This window comes from Spermophilus citellus (assembly GCF_964194105.1).
Source record: "Spermophilus citellus genome assembly, chromosome: 1".
In the NCBI taxonomy this organism is placed as follows: Eukaryota; Metazoa; Chordata; class Mammalia; order Rodentia; family Sciuridae; genus Spermophilus; species Spermophilus citellus.
In genome coordinates, this window is record NC_138182.1 from 32,431,533 (window position 1) to 32,455,529 (window position 23,997).

The following is a 23,997-nucleotide window of genomic DNA, read 5'->3' on the forward strand; positions in this document are numbered from 1 at the left end:
GGATATTGTGAATGGGGTGGTTTTCCTCATTTCCATTTCAGAAGTTTTGTTGCTGATATACAGGAATGCCTTTGATTTATGCGTGAAACAACAAAATCATGGATTTTGCAGGGAAATGGATGGCATTAGAGCAGATAATGCTAAGTGAAGCTAGCCAATCCTTAAAAAACAAATGCCAAATGTCTTTTTTGATATAAAGATAGCAACTAAGATCAGAACAGGGAAGAAGAGCATGAGGAAAAGATTAACATTAAACAGAGACGAGTGGGGTGGGAGAAAGGGAGAAAGAAGGGAAACTGTATGGAAATGGAAGGAGACCCTCATTGTTACACAAAATTACATATAAGAGTTTGTGAGGGGAAAGGGGAAAAAAAAAAAAACCAAGGGAGAGAATTAAACAACAGCAGATGGGGTAGAGAGGGAAAATGAGAGGGAAGGGGAGGGGGGATAGTAGGGGATAGGAAAGGTAGCAGAATACAACAGTCATTAATATGGTATTATGTAAAAATGTGGATGTGTAACCGATGTGATTCTGCAACTTGTATTTGGGGTAAAAAATGGGAGTTCATAACCCACTTGAATCAAATGTATGGAAGATGATATGTCATGAGCTTTGTAATGTTTTGAACAACCAATAAAAAAAATGTGACAGGGCTGGGGATGTGGCTCAAGCGGTAGCGCGCTCGCCTCGCATGCGTGCGGCCCGGGTTCGATCCTCAGCACCACATACAAAGATGTTGTGTCCGCCAAAACCTGAAAAATAAATATCAAAAGTTCTCTCTCTCTCTCCCCTCTCTCTTTAAAAAAAAAAAAATGTGACATATATAGACAATGGAATTTTACTCAGCAATAAAAGAGAATAAAATCGTGGCATTTGCAGGTAAATGTATGGCGTTGGAGAAGATAATGCTAAAAAAAAAAAAAGATTATATATTTTGTCTTCACTGTCTGAGGTCCTGTTTTCTAAGTGATCTAATCTGTTGGTGGTGCTTTCTATTGAGTTTTTAATTTGGTTTATTTTTTCCTTCATTTCAAGGATTTCTGTTGTTTTTTTTTCCCCCTAGAACCTCTATCTCCTTATTGAAGTAATCTTTTGCTTCCTGTATTTGCTTATGTAGCTCTTTATTGAAATGATCTTTTGCTGCCTGTATTTGAGCTCTTATATCTCCTTTAATTCACAGAACATTTTAATTATGTACACTCTGAACTCCTTCTCAGTAATTTTTTCTGTTGTGCTGGCTATGGATTCTGATAATATAGTATCTTTGTTTGTTTGGGGCAATTTTATCCCTCGTTTTTGTTTTTTTATGTTGTTAATGTGTCTTCCTTCTAGCACTGTGAATCTGAGGCATTACAGTTTTTACCCTATAGGCTTATAGTGTCCCTGCTGGATTCTAATACCTCTCCTTTCAAGGAGAGAACAATATTAACAGATCCCAATACAAACAATATACAGCCTTAAACTAAATACCTGCTATTAAGACGTTTAAGGTTTTGTCACAATACACAGAAATGGTAAGTTATTAGATCTTAGAAAGCGTGAAAGAGGAATCTAAATAGTTTGTTAGTAGAAGGAGAAGAGAGAGAAAGTGGTTTTGGGGAGACAAGTAAGTGGGAAGACAATAGAGTACAAAAAACAAACAGAAATATTAGAAAAATAAAAAATGTAAAAATAGGAGATAAAAGAATATATAACACAACTGTAGTATAGTATTCATACATCCCAGTCCTCAGTAACCTAATTCATGAAAAGTACTTGGTTTCAAAAATGTCAGGGATGTGAGGGTGAGAGAAGAGAGAAAAAAAAAAATCTTGAAGGAAAATACAAGGATTGTTTTTGCTGGAGATCAGTATCTTTCCTGCTACCCTTCTTGTCCAATGGGTGGGGTTGTCTGTTGTTTGCTGGTAACTCCACCCTCAGGATGATGAAAGTTATTAGGGTGGGAGGGTTGGTCTTGGGAGCATAGCTCCTGGAGGTGGGCTATAGCACTTGCCTCTCCCTGATGGGAGACTGCACCCCAAGGATCTCCTTTGGTGCCTGCTTGTATGATGTGTGCTCCTAGTCTTATCTCCTTATATCACCTGTAAACCTCAAATTCCTGGTCTCTAAACTATTTCACTCATCCCCTCCCTTTCTACTTCCCAATCAGAACCTTTCTCTCCAGAGGTCTTTGGGCTGTGCTCTGCGGGCTGTGTACCTGTCCTGGAGAGCTGTTTTGTATTGGGCAGTTCAGAACCAGGTTTTGTGAGCTACAAGACTGATGGCATAGCTGCAAGCACTGTGGCAGGTTAGGGAATGACAGGGAGATGGGGGAGTTGGGGACAAAAGTTACCTTGATATTGCTTTTAAGCCCCAGCCAGTGTTCCAAGTTGGGGGTTGCCCCAACTAAAGATGGCAGTGAAGGTGTCCCAAGATGAAGGTGGCTGCTTTCAGCGACAGGGTGTCCAGTCTGGTGGGGCTAGGTGGTGGTGAGGGGCAGTGTGTTCAGAGAACAGTTCTGTGGCATGCTATGTTGTGGCTGGCAGTTATCTCCAGACCCTGTGTAGTATCCCCAGGTGTAGGGTACTGCATGTAGTGGACTATGGCAGTGGTTGCAGTTTTCCAAGATGGAGGTGACCAGGGAAACCTCCATCTTGGGATATATTTCTGTTTGTTTTTTATACTCTATTGTCTTCCCACTTACTTGTATCCCCAAAACCACTTTCTCTCTCTTCTCCTGCTACTAACCAACTATTTAGATTCCTCTTTCACGCTTTCAAAGATCTAATAACTTACCATTTCTGTGTATTGTTGGTAGATGGGGAGTCCACAAGGGAGGGGCAGCCAGAGTTCCTGCATGTGGGCAGTGGCTGGGTGTCCTGTGTGGGAGCTGTGGCTGGGATTCCTGTATGGGTGCTGATGCTGGTGGCCCTGCTCGGGCACTCAGACAGAGGTCCTGCATGGGTGAGTGGCCGGGAGTTTTGCACTGCAGTGTGTGACACAGTGGCCATGATTACTGCATGGGAACAGCTGTTGGGGGTCCTCTAATCACTTGCAGAAAAACAATATTCCCACTACTTGAGTCCCAGGGTCACAGAGCGACACAGAATGCAGCAGTCCTCTACCCGCCATCTTGGATCTGAACATTTATTTTTCATAAATGGTAATTGATTATATTTTGTGATACATTTAGGTATTTTAAATTTTGAAATATATTAAATATTGTTATACTCATTTTAATATAAAATTAAAGCTTTGAAATACATTAAATATGATTTACTAATCTACTATTTTACTGTTTTTTTATGAATTCTAAACTTTCCAATTAAAAAAAATGATATATACATATTTGAATATCAAACAAAATAAAAGATATCAAACAATTATCTTTGATTATTATAAAGATCACATTTTCTTAAAAACCCTTACATGACAAATTACCTTCAGAACTTAATTACACAAAACCTTTTTCTACTTGCATATTACTTCTGTAAAAAATTATAACCATGTAACTCTTTTCTTCTTTGTACTGGCAGCTAGGAGGCTTAAAGGTAAAGCTTCAATTAGATGGGGTTTCTTGCAAAGCTTCACCTTTTATTTTTATCTTTTATGTTGTGAATGTTTTTACACCTTTATATTTAGTAAAAGTTAACTCATATTCTTCTCAGAGAGAAAAGGGTTATGAAGAAATAAACAAATAGAAGGTATTTTTTTATCTTCACAGAAATCCCTATGCAGTTGTGAGTGTAAACATTCCCAGCTTTTTAAATGGGAACATAAAAAGTGATTTATTCAAGTTAGAAAATTAGAAAGGCAAACAGGTATTATAATACAGACTAGAGTCCCCCATTTCCAACTTCTTTGTACTATTCCTACCAACATACCATCACTTCGTTTTAGACATTTTCTAACATGCAGAAAGTATCCCAAAACAGCTCCTGTAGAACTAACATCTGAATGAGAGGAATCCCCATGATAAGATGTTTAACTAATACTGTCCCAGTGCTTGAGATAACTTCAAATGTTCCTCCATGTCAAATGTTCCTCCATTTGGTCACCAAATGGCTTACTTCTGTATAAAAGAAACAAATTTGTTTATTTTTCATTGATAATTATACTTGTTACATTATTTAAATAATCAATTTTCTACTAAGGCCAGGAAACATACTAAAAGACATAAAAATCTAGCATTTGTGTAATAATAAGGGTCACAGTATCTAATACCTGTAGTTTACTTAAAATCAGGGGACAATATTTCTAAAAAGTTCCAAAGCAGAACAACTTACAGGAAGTTACTTTATTTCTCTGCATTACATTTTAAAGTCACATAAAAATTATTTGGCTATATGCAATTTGTGTATTCTTCCTTAAAGAAAATAAACATCTATAGAGATGGTTGTAGAAATACCTTTGGTATTCATTACCGGTGATACTGAATAGAATTTAGGTTTAGTGCTAGATATAGGTGAGACCATTAGCTGAAAACTACACTTACCTCTTTGGTCCAAAGAACTAGACCATTATTATGAATTAATAAATATCACAAAATGACTTAAATCACTACATGTTTAGTGGCAGAATCTAATGATTAAATATTTACTTTCTAGAAATGATAAGAAACCTTAGAAAATTATATCGCCTTAATCATTTTAGAGGAATAGGAAATTAAAGATGAGATAAAGGGACTTGTCCATCCAAGATCATCTACTTCGTAGCAGAATGGGGACTATAAACAAGCTGATTCATGATTGAAGACTGTTCTCATAACACCATAATATATCAGTCAAAATCTAACATGCATTTGATTTGAAATTTTGTTTAAACTGTGAATTAAAAGCTAAGCATGACATAGCCTAAAACAGCAAAATCTTTTTATAAACTTATATTTTTAGCTAACAGACAACTAGAAACCAAATAGCAATGTTACTGTAGGACAGCTTGTGAATATATTATTCAAAGTGAGTATAGGGCTGGGGTTCTGGCTCAGTGGTGGAGTACTTGCCTAGCATGCATAAGGCACTGAATTTGATTCTTAGCACTGCATATATATAAAAGGTACATCAACAACTAAAAAAAAATTAAAAAGTGAGTATAATGATGCCAAACTTGAGGTTTTCTAAGATATTTTAAAAATCACAAGTATTTCTATTAGATATTTCAGGGTTACTAGAGAAAAATGCATTCATGCAGACAAAGGAATAAACTTCTGGAAGAAGAGCTAAAGATAAGTTTGGAAGTTCTTTCTTATCTATTCATTCCTGAAAAATGTATCGAACATTAACTTCACCAGTTGAATAGTACAGATGGAAAAAAAGAAGGAAGAAATAGAAATCCACCCAGTTTCGGAATTATGGATTGAGTTTTGGAAGGTGGTTTGATTTTATAATCTTTTTTACTGGTCCTTTCTTGGTATTCACTGTCTTCTGATGAACTGGATTGTATCTCCCCCTGAAATAAAATATACATTGATCATGATTTTTCAGTCACCAATATGTATAACAAAAACATTATGTACCACACATGCAGAACTGTACATTGCAGCTTGTTCCATCTTTCATATGGAAATCTTCCTATGCATATTTTTGCTTAAAGTACAGTTTTAGAGAGTTATATTTTATACCACATCATCTCACCACAGCTAAAGAGGCAGCCAACTCCAGGGTAGATTCACCAAACACTTGGAAGAAGCCCTTCAAGTGCTCTAATATGGAAAGTTCTAAGGAGAAATGATTTGCATCTTTTTTATATTTACCCTGATAACTGAATTGAAGCTAAGGAAATAGAAATACAGATGCTATAAAATAGAACAGGGATAGTAAAGCAGTAAGTATCTATGAATTTGTGTCCTTAAATTTTCATAGGATCCTCTTATCCCTTTGTATATAAAACTAATCTTGCTTATATTCTTATTTGAGACAGTAAGAGGGCACTTTTATCTCCTGCAATATGCTTTTAACATACAAATTAGAGACCAATGTCAGCAAAAATGACAGAATCTGTTGGTTTCCTCCTCACAAAGGAGAAAATTCTCTTCTCCATAAAAGCAATAACAAACTAAAAAATGTTGAGAAGCAATTTTCTTAGAAGTCTGGGGTATTAAACAACAAGCAACAACAAAAACAGTGGAAATTCAGTAAGAACTCTGAGATATGTAGCTTTTCTTTAACTTACCCCATTCCTATCTTCTGCCCCTCACCTCTTACCTCCCTGAATAACTCTGTAGTAGCCTTGAAAATAAATATCCCTCAATTATAGTGAAAACCAACAGTCTGAAAGACACCATAGGAGGCAAACAGAATGAAGTTGTAAATCCTTTAAAGCCTCATTATTTGTTCCCAGAGAATTTTCATTATTTAAAGTCTAGTGATTACCCAATTATAAGGCTATTTTTATTTGACCCGACTTGGAGATGATCCAGTGTAAAAAGCTTTGTCAGTTGGGCATTTGTTGGAACTATTAGAAACCATTATTTAACTTTATACTGCTTGAGTCAGTAAATAGCAACAAATAAGAGGGGCAAAAAAAAAAAAATAACAAGGAAACTTAAAAGGAAAAGCAGGGGAGTAAGCATTAATAAACTGTGATAGTTCTTGGAATCTAGAAGTCCATACTCAAGTGTCTTACGTACATGCGTAGGATTGTGTGCCTTCTCAGGAAAGATATGAGAAGGCCCTTAGCTGTTGCCTCTGGTTGACCTTGAGTCTCTGTGCACAAGCAGAAAATGAAGGCTAAGGTAGAGTTCTAATTTTCCTGGATGAGTATTAAAGATATACCAAAACATACACATGCAGAAGAGTTCAACAGCAGACTAGAGGTAGAAGAGCCAGTGAAGTTGAAGATAGATCAATTAGGGTTGTTCATTTTGAGCAATGGACAATAAAGAATAAGAAAAGTGAAGAGGGCTTCATAAATCTATGGAATACAATCATATGTACTAACAAATGTATAATGGGTATACCTGAAGGAGAGGGGAGAGAAAACATGGCAGAAAGAATACTTGAAAAATAATAACTGAAAATTTCCCAAGTGTGATGAAAAACATTGATCTAAGAAATTCAATAAATTCCAAGAAGAATAAATACAAAAAGATCTACATTCAGACATATCAAAGTCAGGCTATTAAAAGAAAAAGAGAAAATCTTGAAAGAAGCTTAGAGAAGTAATTCTGTATGTACAAAAAATCCTCAATAAAATTAGCAGTGAGTCCTCATCAAAAAACCATGGTCTACTTGAAGGCAGTGGGATGAAATATCCAAAGGGCTGAGGAAAAAAGACTGCTAAGACTTCAAATGCAACAAAAAATATCATTCTAAAATAAAAAAGAAATTAAAATAATCCCAGAAAAACAAAAACTAGAGGAGTTCTTCCTTAACAAACCTGCCCTACAAGAAATGGTAAAGGGAGTCTTCGAAGTTGAACACTAGAAAGTAATGCAAATTCACATGAAGAATAAAGAGACCCATTAAAAGTAGTTACATAGGGAAACATAATAAAAGATAGTAAAAATGTATTTTTGTTTATAGTTACTTTAAGTCTTCTAACTGATTAAAAATAACTCACTCCTAAAAATGACTGTGTGAACAGGAAGAAAATCTTTACCACCTGTAAGATGATACCACATCAAAGCATTAATATTAAGGATATACAAAGAACTCAAAAACTTAACACCAAAAAACAAATGACCCAAAGGAACTGAACAGACACTTCATAGAATAAGATGTATGAATGATCAACAAACATATGTGAAAAAATGTTCAACATCTATAGCAATTAGGGAAATGCAAGTTAAAACTACACTGAGATTCTATCTCACTCCAGTCAGAATGGCAATTATCAAGAATAAGGGTAACAATAAATGTTGGTGACAATGTGGGGGAAAAGGTTTACTCATACATTGCTGGTGGGACTGCATATTGGTGCAACCACTTTAGAAAGCAGTATGAAGATTCCTCAGAAAACTTGGAATGAAACCACCATTTGACCCAGTTTACTCACTCCTCAAAATATACCCAAAGGACTTAAAATCAGCATACTACAGTGACACAGCCACATCAGTATTTACAATAGCTTAAGTAACAATAGCTAAGTTATAGAACCAACCTAGAAGCCTGTCCTTCAACAGATGAATAGATAAAGAAAATGTGATATATATGTACAGTGAAATATTACTCATCCATAAAGAAAAATAAATTATAGCATTTGCTGATAAATGGATGGATCTGGAGACTATCATGCTAAGCAAAATAATCCAATCTCCAAAAACAAAGGCTGAATATTCTCTCTGATACATGGATGCTAACAAAACAATAAGGGGAGGCAGATAGAAGTTCATTGGATTAGACAAAAAGAAATGAAGGAAAGGGAGAGAGGATAGGAATAGGAAAGACAAAATGAATCATATATAACTTTCCTGTGTTTACATATGAATACATGACTAGTGAAACTCTACATCATGTACAACAAGAATGGGATCCTAAATTATACTCCATGTATGTCTAATATGTCAAAATACACTCTACTGTCATGTATATCTAAACAGAACAAATAAAAATAAAAAAACTGAAAAACAATACTTAGAAATCTGTGGATGGAAGGAAACAAGATGCAAAAGGAAGTGATTTGCACAACAACAGCACAAAGGAGGAGGGAATTGAGCGTAGGACAATTTTGGAATCAAGCTGTTTTTAATCTCAAGTAGATTGCTAACTAAGATATTAATTATAATCACCAGGGCAACCATTGAGACCAGGACCAGATGGCTTCACTGATTTTACAAATATACAAAATCAATCCTTTGCTAACTCTTTATAAAAATCAAAAAGAAGAGAATATTCCCTAATTTTTTTCTATGAGGCAAACACTAGATTTATGTTTTTGCTTTTGCTTGCTTTGGATTTGGTCTGTTCTTTTCGACATTTTTTTTTCCAATGCAGACATTTATAAGTATAAATTTTCTTATAAGCACTAAGCTTGAAAATGGCATCTATTGACAAAAATCTATGACCAATATAATTTTTAAAGATTTAAAACTTTCCCTTTAAGACCAGGAACAATTTAAAGATATTTACTATTATTGCTTCTATTCAATATTATATGAGAGGTACTAGCCTGGTCAATTAAGCAAGAAAAATAAATAAAAGATATCCAATGTAAAAAAGGAAATACAAATCAAAATCATAAGATATTACTTCACATATAGGAGAGTTAAAATTTTTTTGTAATGTTTTGAGCAACCAATAAAAAAATTAAAAAAAAGAGTTTTTTTAAATGGCAAGTGTTAGTAAGAATGTGGAGAAACTGGAACCCTAAAATACATTACATGGGAATATAAACAGTATAGTTACTCTAGAAAACAGTTTAGCAGTCCCTTAAAAAGATAAACAGACTGGAGTTGATTTAGCAATTGCATTCCTAGGCATATACCCAGGATAAACATATACATACAAACTTCTGCAGAAAATTCACTGCAGCATTATTCATAATGCTGAAAAGGTGTAAATAAACCAAATGTCCATTAACTGATGAAGGATAAACAAAATGTGATATGCCGATACCTGGAATATTATTCAATCATAAAAAAGAATAAAATACTGATACATCCTACAATGTAGATGAATCTATAAGCAATTATTCTAAGTGACATACGTTAAACACACAAGCCACATGTTCCATGCTTTCATTTATATGACATAACAAGAATAGAAAAATCCATAGAAGGAAAGAAGACTATTAATTAAGAAAGGTTTGTGGGATGGATGGATAAATATTCCTTTTGGGAGATGAAAATGTTTTAAAAGTAGTTAATGGTGACAGTTGCACAACTTTGTAAATATACTGAAAATCATTGAGCTGTATTGTTTCATAAATTGTTTCAGTTATATATGAATATGTGAGCACACTAGTCATAATATGGTATCAACCAAGATCAACAAAAGTTCAGAAAGAATATTACCCTCCTGTGTATTGTGGGGTTTAAATAAATGATAGTAACTGTACCCCTTGGAATATTACGTTAGCACCTTTAGTTTCAAATCATTGCCACATATATTTTTTTCTTCTCACAAATGGATGCTTGGCTACTTTTCAGATTATTTATATTTGTAACACTAAGGATTATAGCTAATGTTTACTGAACTTAAAGTTTTTCAACAACCCCTGATTCTTATACCAATCATTCAATTTGGATTTCATCATCCTCATTTTAATGGTGATTAAACTGAATCTGAGAATAATTATTTATAGAAGCTACATTAAATAATAAAAGTTGGAGACAAAGTAGATTTTTCTATTTGCTCCAAAACCAGTGCAAACTTTCAATTACCACCTTGCATTTTCACTTTTTAAAAAATATCATATAGTTCTACTCTTACCCCTCCTTTCCTCTTATATGTAATTTTGTATAACCCTGAGGATCACCTTCCATTTCCATGCGATTTCCCTTCTCACTCCCTTTCCCTCCCACCTCTCATCCCTGTTTAATGTTAATCTTCTTCTCAAGCTCTTCATCCCTCCCCTGTCCTTGGTTACTCCCAAATGATTTACAGTAGAGGGGGTAGAGAGAGAAAAGGGGAGGGGAGGGGAGGGGAAGGGGGATAATAGAGAATAGGATAGACAGCAGAATACATCAGACACTAGAATGGCAATATGTAAATCAATGGAAGTGTAACTGATGTGATACAGCAATCTGTATACGGGGTAAAAATGGGAGTTCATAACCCACTTGAATCAAACTGTGAAATATGATATATTAAGAACTAATGTAATGTTTTGAACGACCAACAATAAAAAAAAAGAAAAAAAATATCATATAGTATTAGTCACATAAATATTTTCACTGTTATTTTGGCTTGGGGACTTCTGTAAGATATCTTGTAGATATATTTTCTCTCAATTTTTCTCTTTTAAGATAATTTTAAATGATTATAAAGGATCCATAGTCATATTGAGAATACTAGGAGTATAAATACAAATCATCCATAATCCCATTATACTATTTTTTATTATAATTTTTATTTACTATTATATGTTAGCATTTTCTTTGACAGTTACATATTCTAGAATCTAATTTTTCAACTTTATATAATACCATAGTTTTTTAAAAAAATTATTCCCTTAATGTTGGATATGTTAGTTTTCTTAACTGTAGCTGTTTTCCTTCTCAAAAGGACATTTCCTTAATAATCTCCCTCTTAATGAGTCCTAAAATTAATTTCCCTTAGGTTCTTTTATTCCAGGGCATTATGGAGTGCTTTGTTATTTTCTTCCTCTAGGGCCTTTAATCACTCTAAAAAATTTTCATAAGCAGGAAAAAAATGAGGCAGCACACTAAAGAAAAGAAATAAACTTTACAGTTTACTGCTTTTAAGAACCACTGCTTTGGCTTTAGTTTTATGCTTCTTACTTGAAGAAATACATGCCAAGGGTCATAGTCAAAGTTACCTGTTAGTTTGTCTAGGATATTTTGGGATCATCCAAACCTAATCCCCAAAAGAATACTTACTTATTTATCTTTAAAAAGCCTTATTTTCAAATCTACATATATAAGTATCTCTAGAATAAATCTTTCAACAGTAACAAAGATATCTTAATGATTTGTGGCTGTGGTTTCACACAGTAGGGATATAAGAGTTAGTATATTCCATCAGGCACTATTCCTCTTTGATAGAGTTTTAAAATACAATTTCACATTAGTTTGTTATTTTCTAATGTCCTAATTTGCTCTGGATATTAGAAACACTTAGTAAGTCAGTATTTTAAAATTAGCACTGCTATAGTTTTGATGTTTATTGGTATTGGTGGGATGTAAATTGGTACAGCCAATATGGAAAGCAGTATGGAGATTCCTTGGAAAACTGGGAATGGAACTACCATTTGACCCAGCTATCCCTGTCCTCGGTCTATACTCAAAGGACTTAAAAAGAGAATATTACAGGGACACAGCCACATCAATGTTTATTGAAGCACAATTCACAATAGCTAAACTGTGGAACCAACCTAGATGCCCTTCAGTAGATGAATGGATAAAAAAATGTGGCATATATACACAATGGAATATTACTCAGCAATAGAAGAAAATAAAGTCATGGCATTTGCAGGTAAATGGATGACACTGGAGAAGATAATCCTCAGTGAAGTTAGCCAATCCCCCCAAAAAACAAATGCCGAATGTTTTCTCTGATATAAGGAGGCTGATTCATAGTAGGGTAGGGAGGGGGAGCATGGGAGGAATAGATGAATACTAGATAGGGCAGAGGGGTAGGAGGAGAAGGAAGGGGGCAAGGGGTTAGCAAGGATGGTGGAATGTGATGGACATCATTATCCAAAGTACATGTATGAAGACACGAATTGGTGTGAACATTCTTTATATACAACCAGAGATATGAAAAATTGTGCTGTATGTGTAATAAGAATTGTAATGCATTCACTGTCATTTATTTTTTAAAAATCAATTAAAAATTTAATAAATAAATAAATAATTTTTAAGAACTGCATCTATATTTCAGTGACAACTGCAAATGACCATACTTCCTCACTAAAAAGGTAAGGGCTGACACTTCAATTCTGTTTATATTGTTACTAATGGTGTAGTTTTAAGCTTTCATTGGATACTGCATTGTTTTAGTTTAAAAAATAAGTTCTTCCCATGTTTAAAAGCTAAAAATGTTTCTGGGAATTAAAAAAAAAGTGTAAAAATAGTGAACAGAGATCACAAACTTTTTAAGTTCTCTTACCATCTGCTATTTTATACTGTTGCTATAAAATCTAGAAGTTCCACTTCCAAAATGTAATGGACACCCGTTTTGTCATTACCATTCACAAGCAAATATAATTAATTAGAAAGAAAACATATAATTAGACTTACGCTTTCACTAGATTCTCTTTCATTCTAGGCAGTTGATCCATCTGTTGCCTTTTAGAAACTTGATGTGCGCCAGAGACCTGAAATACAAAAAACTGAGTGTTTATCCTCTTCTTTAATGATGAATTTCAGAGGGAAGAAAAAATAGTCAAATATCCAACTCCTTTACCACCAGGTCCTTTAGTAGCATGTGTAAGAGAAGCTGAATAATAATGGGAAATTCCGATTTCCAGTATAAACAAGCGTCTAAAGATTCTGGAAATACCCCTATCCCATCCCCAGAGACCATATAGAGAAATATCCACATAGAATAAATCATTACAAGTAAACATAAAAGTAAAAGTATATAAACATATACTCTGTCTTTATGATAGATAAGACAATAGAAACATAGATATAGTACAGCAGAGACAGAAAGACAAGTTAATATATTCATTTCTGTCTATTTTGAAATTCATCCATTATACAAAAGTGGTGACTTTCTGTGAATGGTGTAAATATAATCTTCCATTCAGGAACAACTAAAATTGATTAACTTAGAGATGGCAATTGAAGTCACTAAAAAAAATGAGATCATACAGTAAGAGTAATACAGAGAAGTAAAAGACACAATAATATAAAGCTGAAAGCAACTTTTAGGGGATGGGAGACTCATTGAAGATATGGCCATCATTTAAACATCAGAAAAACCCAAGAAAAAAAAATGTCATGCAAGTCAACTGTGTGTATTGGGGCTAGGGCATATACTCAAAGACGTGAGCAAAGACTGCTAATACCACAGGTTTTAAGAAGAGTCTTTGTATGTAGCTATGAAATGATAAATGGGGGGCCATAGTGTTGGGATCAGAAGACAGATGAAAAGAGATTGAGGGGTATACGCAAAGCAAAGGCAGTGAGTATACCTACTCTTTCATGAAATTTGGCTGAGAAAAAGAAATCTATGGTGGTAGTTTTATGAGGAAAGTTGGAATAAAATAAAAATTTTTTGGTTGTTATTGTGGTGGAAGAGTTGAGCAGATTGCAAGCAAAGGATAAGCTATAGTCAGTAAAAGAGAAAATAAGAGGAAATTATTATTGAGTCCTAGAGGCAGCAGACAGACTTGGGAAGAAGACTGGAATCCTTTTCTTTAAGAGGGGAAAACATGAGTGGTAGATAAAGGTGTGTATAAATATGAAGGTAAAAAGAACAACTAGATTTTATATCTGATAGACGCCCCAGCTCCCTCTGCCTTGCCCCCTTGCCATCTCTCTTTTTTGATCTAAGATATTAGATATTTGCTAACAGTGACAGGTTTGAGTGTGTTGTACTGGAATTCATTCATTCCTTTATTCATGTAGCAAATGTATTGAGCATCTACCATGTGTCACCACCACATTATGGACCAGGAACAAAGACAAATAAGTCACATTTCTATTGAGGAAATAGCAAAACAAATAGAAGATTACAATTAAGGTCCTTGATAAAGGTTTGCATGGGTGCTTTGTGAGCTTACAGCTTGTGAGATGCAATTAACTCAGGCTGTAGGGGACACATGTAGAATAGTAACCAGTTAAGAACTAGAGAAAGGATATTCTACATAGAAGGAACAGCAAGGAACTCAGCTAAAAAGCAGCATGATAGATGCAGGAATTGCAAATAGCATTTGGTCTAGATGCAGCACAGATGTTAGCAGGGAAAAGGCTAAGACAGGCACTGCCATGTTGGGAGAGGACTTTGTTGACAACACCAAGGAGCTCTGCTATGATCTTTTGGGCAAAGCAAACAGAAAGTATTATAAAAGGAAATTATGCCATGATAACTGCATTTTAGATTGATCACTTAGGCAACAGAGAAGGAAAATGGGTGTGACAGAGACAAGACTTTGCTTGATTTTAAAATGAACAATAACAAAATAGAGTTTTCCCAAAAGGCAATGGAAATGCAGGGACAGTCTGGAACCTATGTCATGAGAGATAAATCAGTGAATTTTAAGGACGTTTCAGGGAAGGAGAATAAGAAGTACTATCTCATGTGTTTTAAGAACAAGTCTATGAGTTAGAACTGCCTGATGATGAATTTAGAACCACCTCAGATTCCCTGTGAGTAAACCAAAATCAATATATTCAACAATCACTCAGACCCACTGCAAAATTCAGTGTTTATGGGAAACTTAAATTTAAATTTATGAGGTATTGCAACAAGCTGTAGTCAGTTTTACCACTTGATTTTTCAGAGATGCAATGTACCTGTGTATTCTTAAAAAGTAACACCTATGGGCTGGGGCTGTGGCTCAAGCGGTAAGGCGCTCGCCTAGCATGCGCGGGGCGCTGGGTTCGATCCTCAGCACTACATAAAAATAAAGATGTTGTGTCCACTGAAAACTGAAAAATAAATATTAAAAAATCTCTCTTGGGGCTGGGGATGTGGCTCAAGTGGTAGCGCGCTCGCCTGGCATGCGTGCGGCCCAGGTTGGATCCTCAGCACCACAAACAAACAAAAATGTTGTGTCCACCGAAAACTAAATATTAAAAAATTCTCTTTCTCTCTCTCTCTCTTTTAAAAAAAATCTCTCTCTCTTCTCTCTCTCTCTCTAAAAAAAGTAATACCTATACTGTGCATACATTGTGCAAATTAGAATAATTCTGAGATGGGGCAATTCAGTTTCAGTCAAAACAGTGGTTTAAGAGTGAGACAAAGCCTCAGATATAGTTGCAGAAGTATAAAAAGCAGATTCAGCAAATAGCTCTAGTTATCTACCAAAGAATCAATTATTTATGTATTCAGCATGGAAAGAACTGCAAATCATCCATTAACCTTTCTAGTCACTGCAGTATCCTCATGGTCAGAACCATCTTTGACTATAAAGATTAACAATTCAGTTTAGAGTGAAAATCCTTATTAACATTATACTGGAGACAGGATTAACATCTTCCCTGGAAGCTGTTAAAATAGGCTTTGATTGTACATTCAGTGATCTTGTATAGTCAGAGTAGGCTTATTCCACCTAAATGATTTTTTTTTAAAGATAAACAAAGGCAAATTAATGCTTCATGGGCAAAAGACTTTTAATTTTAACCTTTAAAAAAAAATCTTCAGTGTTTTACATACCACCTTTTGTGTAAGGATTTGAACTTTTCATCATCTCCATAATTTTTATTCATAAATTTTGTACTATGTTCAGTTTGGCAAATCATTTTGAACATTGATTATTTGCCACTCTTTTTGCTCAGTGTAAAGTAACAGCAAGAATGAGGCACTCTGACTGACCTCAGGAACCTACAGCTAAGTGAAGATTAGTCAAGGATCTAGAAAGCAATTTGAAATTCTGATGGTGCTATCACTACACAATATGTAGAATATACATATGGACTAGTGTGTTCAAGAAAGAAAAAAAACAGGAAAATAATATTCACCATTAATTGAAATCTAGAACCTATAATGTGCCAGGTACTATACTTAGCACTTCACATATACCATGTCTCTAAGCACTCACAGAACCCTGAGACTGATACTGACATCATAAAGATTCTCCCTTTCTACAGGTGAGGAAAGAAGTGGTCATACAGCAGTTAGGTGCAGATCTGGGATTCAAACCCAAATTTGCAATGGCTCCACTATCTGTGGTCTTTTCATCATGTGGAGGCCTCATGAAGGAGGTGGTGTTTGTGCTATACCTTGAAGGAGATGGAATTAGCATGTATGAGAAAAAGAATATTCCACGCAGGGTATAGAGTCAGATGAAAGGCACATGGGTACCCGTACCTTTGGAGGAAGCAGTGCTTCCAACCCATTGTCAAGATCCATGAAGTTTAAGTTGATTGTCCATTTTATTTTTTTTTATTTTTTATTTTTTTAAAAGAGAGAGTGAGAGGAGAGAGAGAGAGAGAGAATTTTTAATATTTATTTATTTATTTTTTTTAGTTCTCGGCGGACACAACATCTTTGTTGGTATGTGGTGCTGAGGATCGAACCTGGGCCGCACGCATGCGAGGCGAGCGTGCTACCGCTTGAGCCACATCCCCAGCCCCGTGATTGTCCATTTTATGGATGAGACTACAAGCACTGATTCTACCTTAGCTCCATTTCCTGCTTAAGCTTGGTGAACACTACAAGTCCAAGTTTCCTTTTACCCACCATTTTGCTGACTTTTATTCTCATATTTTACTATTCATCCCATTTTTGGCTCCAATTCCCAAACCTAAATCTCTTCCTCTTAATCCTTTCTTGATCCCTCTAGATACTCTAGATTTGATGAGCAGGTTACCTTTTGGATCAAGCTCACTCTCAAGGTACTCTACCTCATTGTCTAACTGCTGTGCTTTGAGGATCCCAACCATTTTTGTTACTCCCATAGCTATCACTGTCTTCAGAATTATAGCCTATCTTTTCTTTTAACCTTATTTATCCTCCCTGATGTATTTAATTCATTCACATGACTTCTCTTACTATCTATATGATAGTAATTTCCAAATCTATCTCTAAAGTTTAACATTTTCCTGAGATTCCCATATCCAATTACTCTTTGGACTCTTCTGTTTGGATAATATACTTTTAAAACTGAACTCATATCCTAATCTTAAAATATATGCCAAAATAAAGGTAATATAGCTTAAATATTTAAATATTAAATAATAAGCCATGTAAGTATTAAATGATGCTGTAAACATTATGAAACATTGAGATGAAGATTATCTTTTAAACTATGACATAAGAAACCATAAATAAAAGAGCTCTGGCAATATAAAAATGCTCTAAAATTCCAACAATATTATAAATAAAACTGAAAGACAAATGAAAAGCTGAAAATATGTGCAAGATAATGTACTGATAATTTTCCTGCCTTATATTTCTATGAATAGCAATACTGTGTCTACAATTATGAAGTGAGAGCTAAAGGATAGCAGCTTATCTGTTTGAATTCTAGTGATCATGGATCAAACTAAAAGGATAACCAAGGAAGCAGATATACAAGATAATCTCTTAATTAGGGAGACTGTTTTCTCTCTTTATAAATTATGTATTTCCCTTTCCATCTTCCATATTTAGAAACTCAGTAACATTTCCCCATAATCTCAACAACTGTTTATCTAACCAAACACACACACAAATTATAGAAAAATAGAATACATAACTTAAGGAGAAGGGAAAGCCTTAGAATTTGAAAGTAAAAGAAAAAAAATTACCTGAGACATTTCAGATATGTATTTACAGCGTTCACTGTTGATCTTGTGGTAAGCCTATTTACAAATGTAAAGAATCCAACATAAGAGAAGATTAGCAAGAAAATTGCCAAGTTAGGGTTCATGTCTCCTGTTTTTTTGTTAAAACTGTAGGAAATGGTTTTGTACCATTTTATGAAAATGATATAGTAGGTTTGTAGATAACCCTAGAAATAAAGGCAGCTTCAAATGAATTGTTTAGTAGAATAAAAACAAACCTTTGATTCTTGTTCCAGTTTAAGTGCATAGTCTTTCACTTGATTTTCAAGACTTCTTTTTTCTTTTTCTAGTTGTTTAAGTAATATATTTAAGGATTCCTGAAAGTATAAATAGTAAATTTTATATGTACTCATATCCTAAGATCCAACAATAGAAATGACAACCAAATTCTTCACCAGTGAATGCCTTCTATACCTAATATTCTGTGATCTTATAATTCCAGTAATAGCAATAAAATAATCAAAATATTTGTTGAGCTCTAACACTTGTATTATATATGTATTATATATCACATGTATTATACTAAGTTCTTTCCCTAGATTATTTTCACTTAATCCTTATTACAATACTTGAGATGCCTAATGTTTGTTTCCACTTTACTGTTTAGAAAACTGTGTCTTTTAGAGTTTATATAACTGGCTCAGAGACATAAAGCTCATCAATGATAGAGCTAAAATTAGAACTCAGATAAAATGACTCCAAAGGCCAGACATGCTGAAAAATTATTTGTATTAACAATAGGAGGTAGTCATACTATTGCTATCATTGTAACAAAAGAGGTACATGTAAAGACATTTAAATACTATATCCTATATAATTTAAGTCCATTTTTACATGCTGGTGAAAACTAGAGAACAGGAGAGAAATGTTCTTTATATAGAAAGAAAAGTTTACGGTTCCTCTTTCATAAAAGGACAAAATTGGATACATTATTTTGATTCACATCAATAACTATATATATATATATATATATATATATATATATATATATATATATAATACATACACACATAATTGTAAATTGTTGGAGAACTGCACAACTAAAATGCATAATTTATATCTTCCAACCGGTGTTACCCTAATTTCCTAGTAACTTGTGAAATAAATGTTAAAAACCTTTTTGTAAAAGCTTCAGCTCAGAAGTAGAGTGTCTGGACTGAGGTCTTAGTTTCCAGAACTGTTCTACTCTGTAATAATCTCCCAATTGCTCTGGTTCTCAACCTTATTGCCTTTTCTACCACTCTTCTTCTCTCCTTTGGCTTAATAAATAATCTTGTTTTCCCATCATCCCTCCTACCTCTCTCTCGTCAACGTTTACCTCACAAAATCAAGAAATTTCTTTTCTAAATTCTACTTCCCCTAATAGATTCCTATCCTATCTGTTTTGATTTTTCAGAAAGGACAGATGTGAACAGTTTCCTGGGTACCACATGTAGAAATATGTGAAAATATTAAGAGAGTTTTACAATCTTCTGCCTGACTATCATGTTACTGGGGGCAGAAATCTGTACAGAGCTGATAACTGGGGGCAAAGAGCTCTGGGGAAGAGGAATGTGGCAGGTCCTACCAAAGTGGATATAAAGGTGAAATTTCTTGTGTATTATATATTACACAATAATCCTTACCAGAAACCATCACCACAGATAAGGTATTAAACTAAATGGTCCAAATATTTGGCCAAGAGATATTTTCTAACTCTGTCCTTGGTCAGCCAACAGTGAGCTGATGAACAGAGTAACCACAGTGACTGAGATGAGGACTTTGCATTGTTTGGCCCAACAGCATGGGTTCCTTCTCACTAAGGGTAAGCTAATACTGCTGTTGATCAATGTTGGAAATGCTAGCAAGAGATACCAACATGAGCCCTGTAAGGGGCACTATCCCTCAATGAGATCAACCATCCACTTGGTGGCAAGTTGATTATATAAAAGGGCTTCTTATCCATTCATCCTGATGTATGTTTCTGATACAGTTTTATCTTCCTTTCCTATCCACAGCGCCTTAGCCAGCCATATATTTTGTTAATCTATCAGTTCTGAGATGGAAAGAGATTATTTTTACCAAAAAGTCTTTAGGCAAGATACCAAAATTACCACCCTTTTTCAGGAAGGATTGACTAATCAGTGTCAAAGACTGGTGGCCTAGCTTAATTATATGTGACTTGAAAGTAGGATGGCTGAGCACAAGGCTGAACCACTGTAGCAAATAGCAAAGTTAGTCAACACTGCTAGTAGAAGGCAAGCTGGTTTCTTTTTTCTTTTCTTTTTTGCTCCTTTATTTTTGATTGGTACTTTCTACATATATATGTAGAAAGTAAAATTCCCTCTGGTACATTTATATATGCATATAACATAATTTTATTAAATTCATTACATATTTCCTCCCCTTTCTCATTCTTCCTCCCTCTCATTCTCTACCTTCTTGATCTTTCCTACATAATTATGATATCCAAGCCTCACCTCCAGTTCCTTCTTTCCCTTATTTTTCTCTAGCTTCCACAAGAGAAACATGTGACCCTTGATTTTCTGAGTCTTGCTAATTTTGCATAGTGTGATGTTGTCCATTTCTATCTATTTACTGGAAAATGCTATTATTTCATTCTTCTTATGGCTAGCAAAACTTCACTGTATATATGTAACACATTTTCTCCATCCATTCATCTATTCACAGACATCTGGACTGATTCTATAAATTGGCTCTTGTGAATTGTGCTGCTATAAACATGGCTATATCACTACAGTATGTTGATTTTAGTTCTTTTGGATAAATAACAAGAAATGAAATAGCTAGGTCATATGGTAGTTCCATTCCAAGTTTTTTGAGGAATATTCACACTGCTGTCCATAGTTGTACTAATTTACAGTCCCACCAACAATGTATGGGTGTATCTTTTCTCCACGTCCTCACCAGCGTTTGTTATTTGTATTCTTGAAAATTGCCATTCTGACTGATATGAGATGAAATCTTAGTGTAGTTTTGATTAGCATTTGATTGCTAAAAATATTGAACATTTTTCCATATACTTGTTGGCTGTTTTGTTTCTTCTTTTGTTCATTTACTGATTGGGTCATTAGGGTTTTTGGTGTTAAATTTCCTGAGATCTTAATATGTTCTGAATATTAATTCCCTGTCAGAAGAACAAGTGGCAAAGTCTTTTTCTCCCCATTCTGTAGGCTCTCTCTTCAAGCTTAATCCTTTGCTCTGCAGAAATGTTTTTAATTTGATGGCATGCCACATATTCTTGGTTTTGTTTCAAGAGTCTTGTTGAGGATATTGGTGGCTGCACATATATGATGGAATGTTGACCCTATGTTTTCTTCTAGCAGTTGCCAAGTTTCTGGTCTAATGTACAAGTCTTTGATCCATTTTGATTTGACTTTCATGCAGGGTAAGAGACAGGGATATAATTTCATTCTTCCACATATATTTATATATGCAGATATATCCAGTTTTTTGAGTACCATCTGTTAAAATGCCAGTCTTTTCTCCAACGTGTATTTTTGGTACTTTTGTCAAGTATCAGATGGCTGTAAGTATATGCATTTCTCTCTGTGTCTTCTATTCCAGTGGTCTTAATTTATATTTTGATGTCAATGCCATGCTGGTTTGCTTTTACAGCTCTGTAGTATAGTTTGAGATCAGGTATCATGATACCACCTGCATCACTCTTCTTGCTCAGAATTACTTTGGTTATTCTGGGTCTCTTATTCTTCCAAATAAATTTAAGGACTATTTTTTCTAGTTCTGCGAGGAATGTTATCAGTATTTTGATGGGGATTGCACTGAATCTGTACATTGCTTTTGATAGTATGGCCACTGTGACAATATTAATTCTGCCTATCCAAGAACATGGGAGATCTTCCCATCTTCTGAGGTCTTCTCTAATTTGTTTCTTCAGTGTTCTATAGTATTCATTGTAGAAATATTTCACCTCCTTGGTTAGATTAATTCCCAATATTTTATTTTTTATAGGTTATTGCAAAAGGGATGGTTTTCCTGATTTCTTTCTCAGCTAAGTTGCTGTCATAATATAAGAATGCTATTGATTTGAATGTTGATCATGTATCCTGCTACTCGCTGAATTCATTTATCAGTTCTAGAAGTATTCTGGTGGAATTCTTGGGGTTTTCTAGATATCCATGACATAAGCAAACAGAGACAGTTGGGATTTCTTCTTTTTCTATTTTATCTATATCCCTTTAATTTCCTTCTATTTCCTGATTGCTCTGGCTAGAGTTTCAAGAATTATATTGAATAGAAGTGATGAAAGTGGACATCCTTGTCTTGATCCTGACTTTAAAGGGAAAGCTTTCAGTTTTTTCTTAGTTTAGTATGATACTGGCTTTGGGTTTGTCATGTACAACCTTTAAAATGTTGAGATAAGTTCCTTCTATGCCAGTTTCTCCAGTGTTTGTTTTTTTTTAAACATGAATGGGTTCTGTATTTTATCAAAGGCCTTTTCTGCATCAATTGATGCAGATGATCATATGATTCTCATATGTATTTTTGGTACTTTTGTCAAGTATCAGATGGCTGTAAGTATGTGTTTTTAATTCTATGTAAGTAGTAAATTACATTCATTGATTTATGTATGTTGAACCAATCTTGCATTCCTGGGATGAAGCCCACTTAATTATGGTGTATTATCTTCTTAGTGTGTTTTTTAATTTGGTGTGCTAATATTAAGGATTTTTGCATCTATGTCCTTCAGGGATACTGTTGTGTAATTTTCTTTCCTTCATGCATCTTTGTCTCATTTGAGTACAAAACAATAATACACAGAATCAATCAATACCACAAAGAATTGTTTTGTTTTGTTTTGTTTTTTTGGTAAAGATAAGTATGACTGAAAAGCCCTTAGCCAAACTAACCAAAAGAGAAAAAAGACCCAAATAAAGATTAGAAAAGAAAATATCACCACAGACACTTCTGAAATCCCGAAGACCATTAGAAACTATTTTTAAAAATTATACTCCAATAAACTAGAAAATCTAGAAGACATAGACAAATTTCTAAACACATATGACCTGGCTAAATTGAACCAGGAAGATAGAGAAAACCTAAATAAATAGACTTATAATCAAACAATGAAATTAAAACAGCAATTAAAAACCTTCCAACAACAACAAAAAAAAGCCAAGGACCAGATGGATTCTCAGCTGAGTTCTACCAGACATTTAAAGAAGAACTAATATCAGTCTTTCTCAAATTATTCCATGAAATTGAAAGGGAGGAAACACTCCCAAATAAATTCTATGAAGCCAGTATAACACAAAACCAAAATTGAATAAAGACGCATCAAGGAAAGCTGATTTCTTTATCACTAGTTTTGTCTCCATAGCCAGACCAATGATCACAGAACTCAACATCAGAATATGCCACTGGGAGCTTTCTATTAGAAATACTGTGGTATATTTGTGACTTTAGGTAAATTTAGTCCAATAGTCCCAGGTGCCAATTAGCTCTAAGCCTGCATAGATAAGGTTGTTTAATCATCCTACACTTTTTAGTTCTTTCTTACACTCTGGGAAGACTATGAATAGGTACCCCTGATGGGAACCTTTTTGCATGTGACAAATTTTTCCAAAAAGTCCTCATAGAGGAATAACTGTCCACTTTCCTGGTATTGCCCAACCCATATCTACCATCCAAAAATGATTTATGATGGCATTTGAACCTCTTGTGCTCTTAGCCCATGTTCTGTTGCTATAACACAACACCTAAGACTGAGTAATTTATAAAGAAAGTAAGTTTATTTAGCTCATGGTTCTGAAAACCAGAAGTTCAAGATCAAGCAGCTGTATCTGACAAGGGCTTTGGGCTGCATCATAGCATTATGGAAAAGTCGAAGGGCAAATGAGAGCAATTGGAAGATTAAAAACACACAAGAGGCAGCCTTATTTTAACTATCATTCCTGTAAAAAAATAAATCCCTCTTAACTACCTTATCACCCCTTAA

General features: G+C 34.4%; 1 protein-coding gene across 7 annotated transcripts in view; it reads right to left on the minus strand.

Annotated features, from left to right (window-relative positions):
- Window positions 1-3,142: 3,142 nt before the first annotated feature.
- Window positions 3,143-23,997, minus strand: part of CCDC169 (coiled-coil domain containing 169) — a 49,931-nt gene continuing 29,076 nt past the window's right edge. For 5 of the 7 annotated variants that reach the window (XM_081305350.1, XM_081305348.1, XM_081305353.1 and 2 more), the window contains 4 exons: window positions 18,257-18,355; window positions 18,003-18,056; window positions 12,843-12,919; window positions 3,143-5,428 (listed from right to left, as the gene is read on the minus strand). In XM_081305350.1, the coding sequence (XP_081161476.1) occupies window positions 5,329-5,428; window positions 12,843-12,919; window positions 18,003-18,056; window positions 18,257-18,355 (330 nt within the window). In that variant the 3' untranslated portion in view covers window positions 3,143-5,328. The remainder of the gene's footprint in view (window positions 5,429-12,842; window positions 12,920-18,002; window positions 18,057-18,256; window positions 18,356-23,997) is intronic. The other 2 variants (XM_081305351.1, XM_081305352.1) reach the window with 2 other exon arrangements.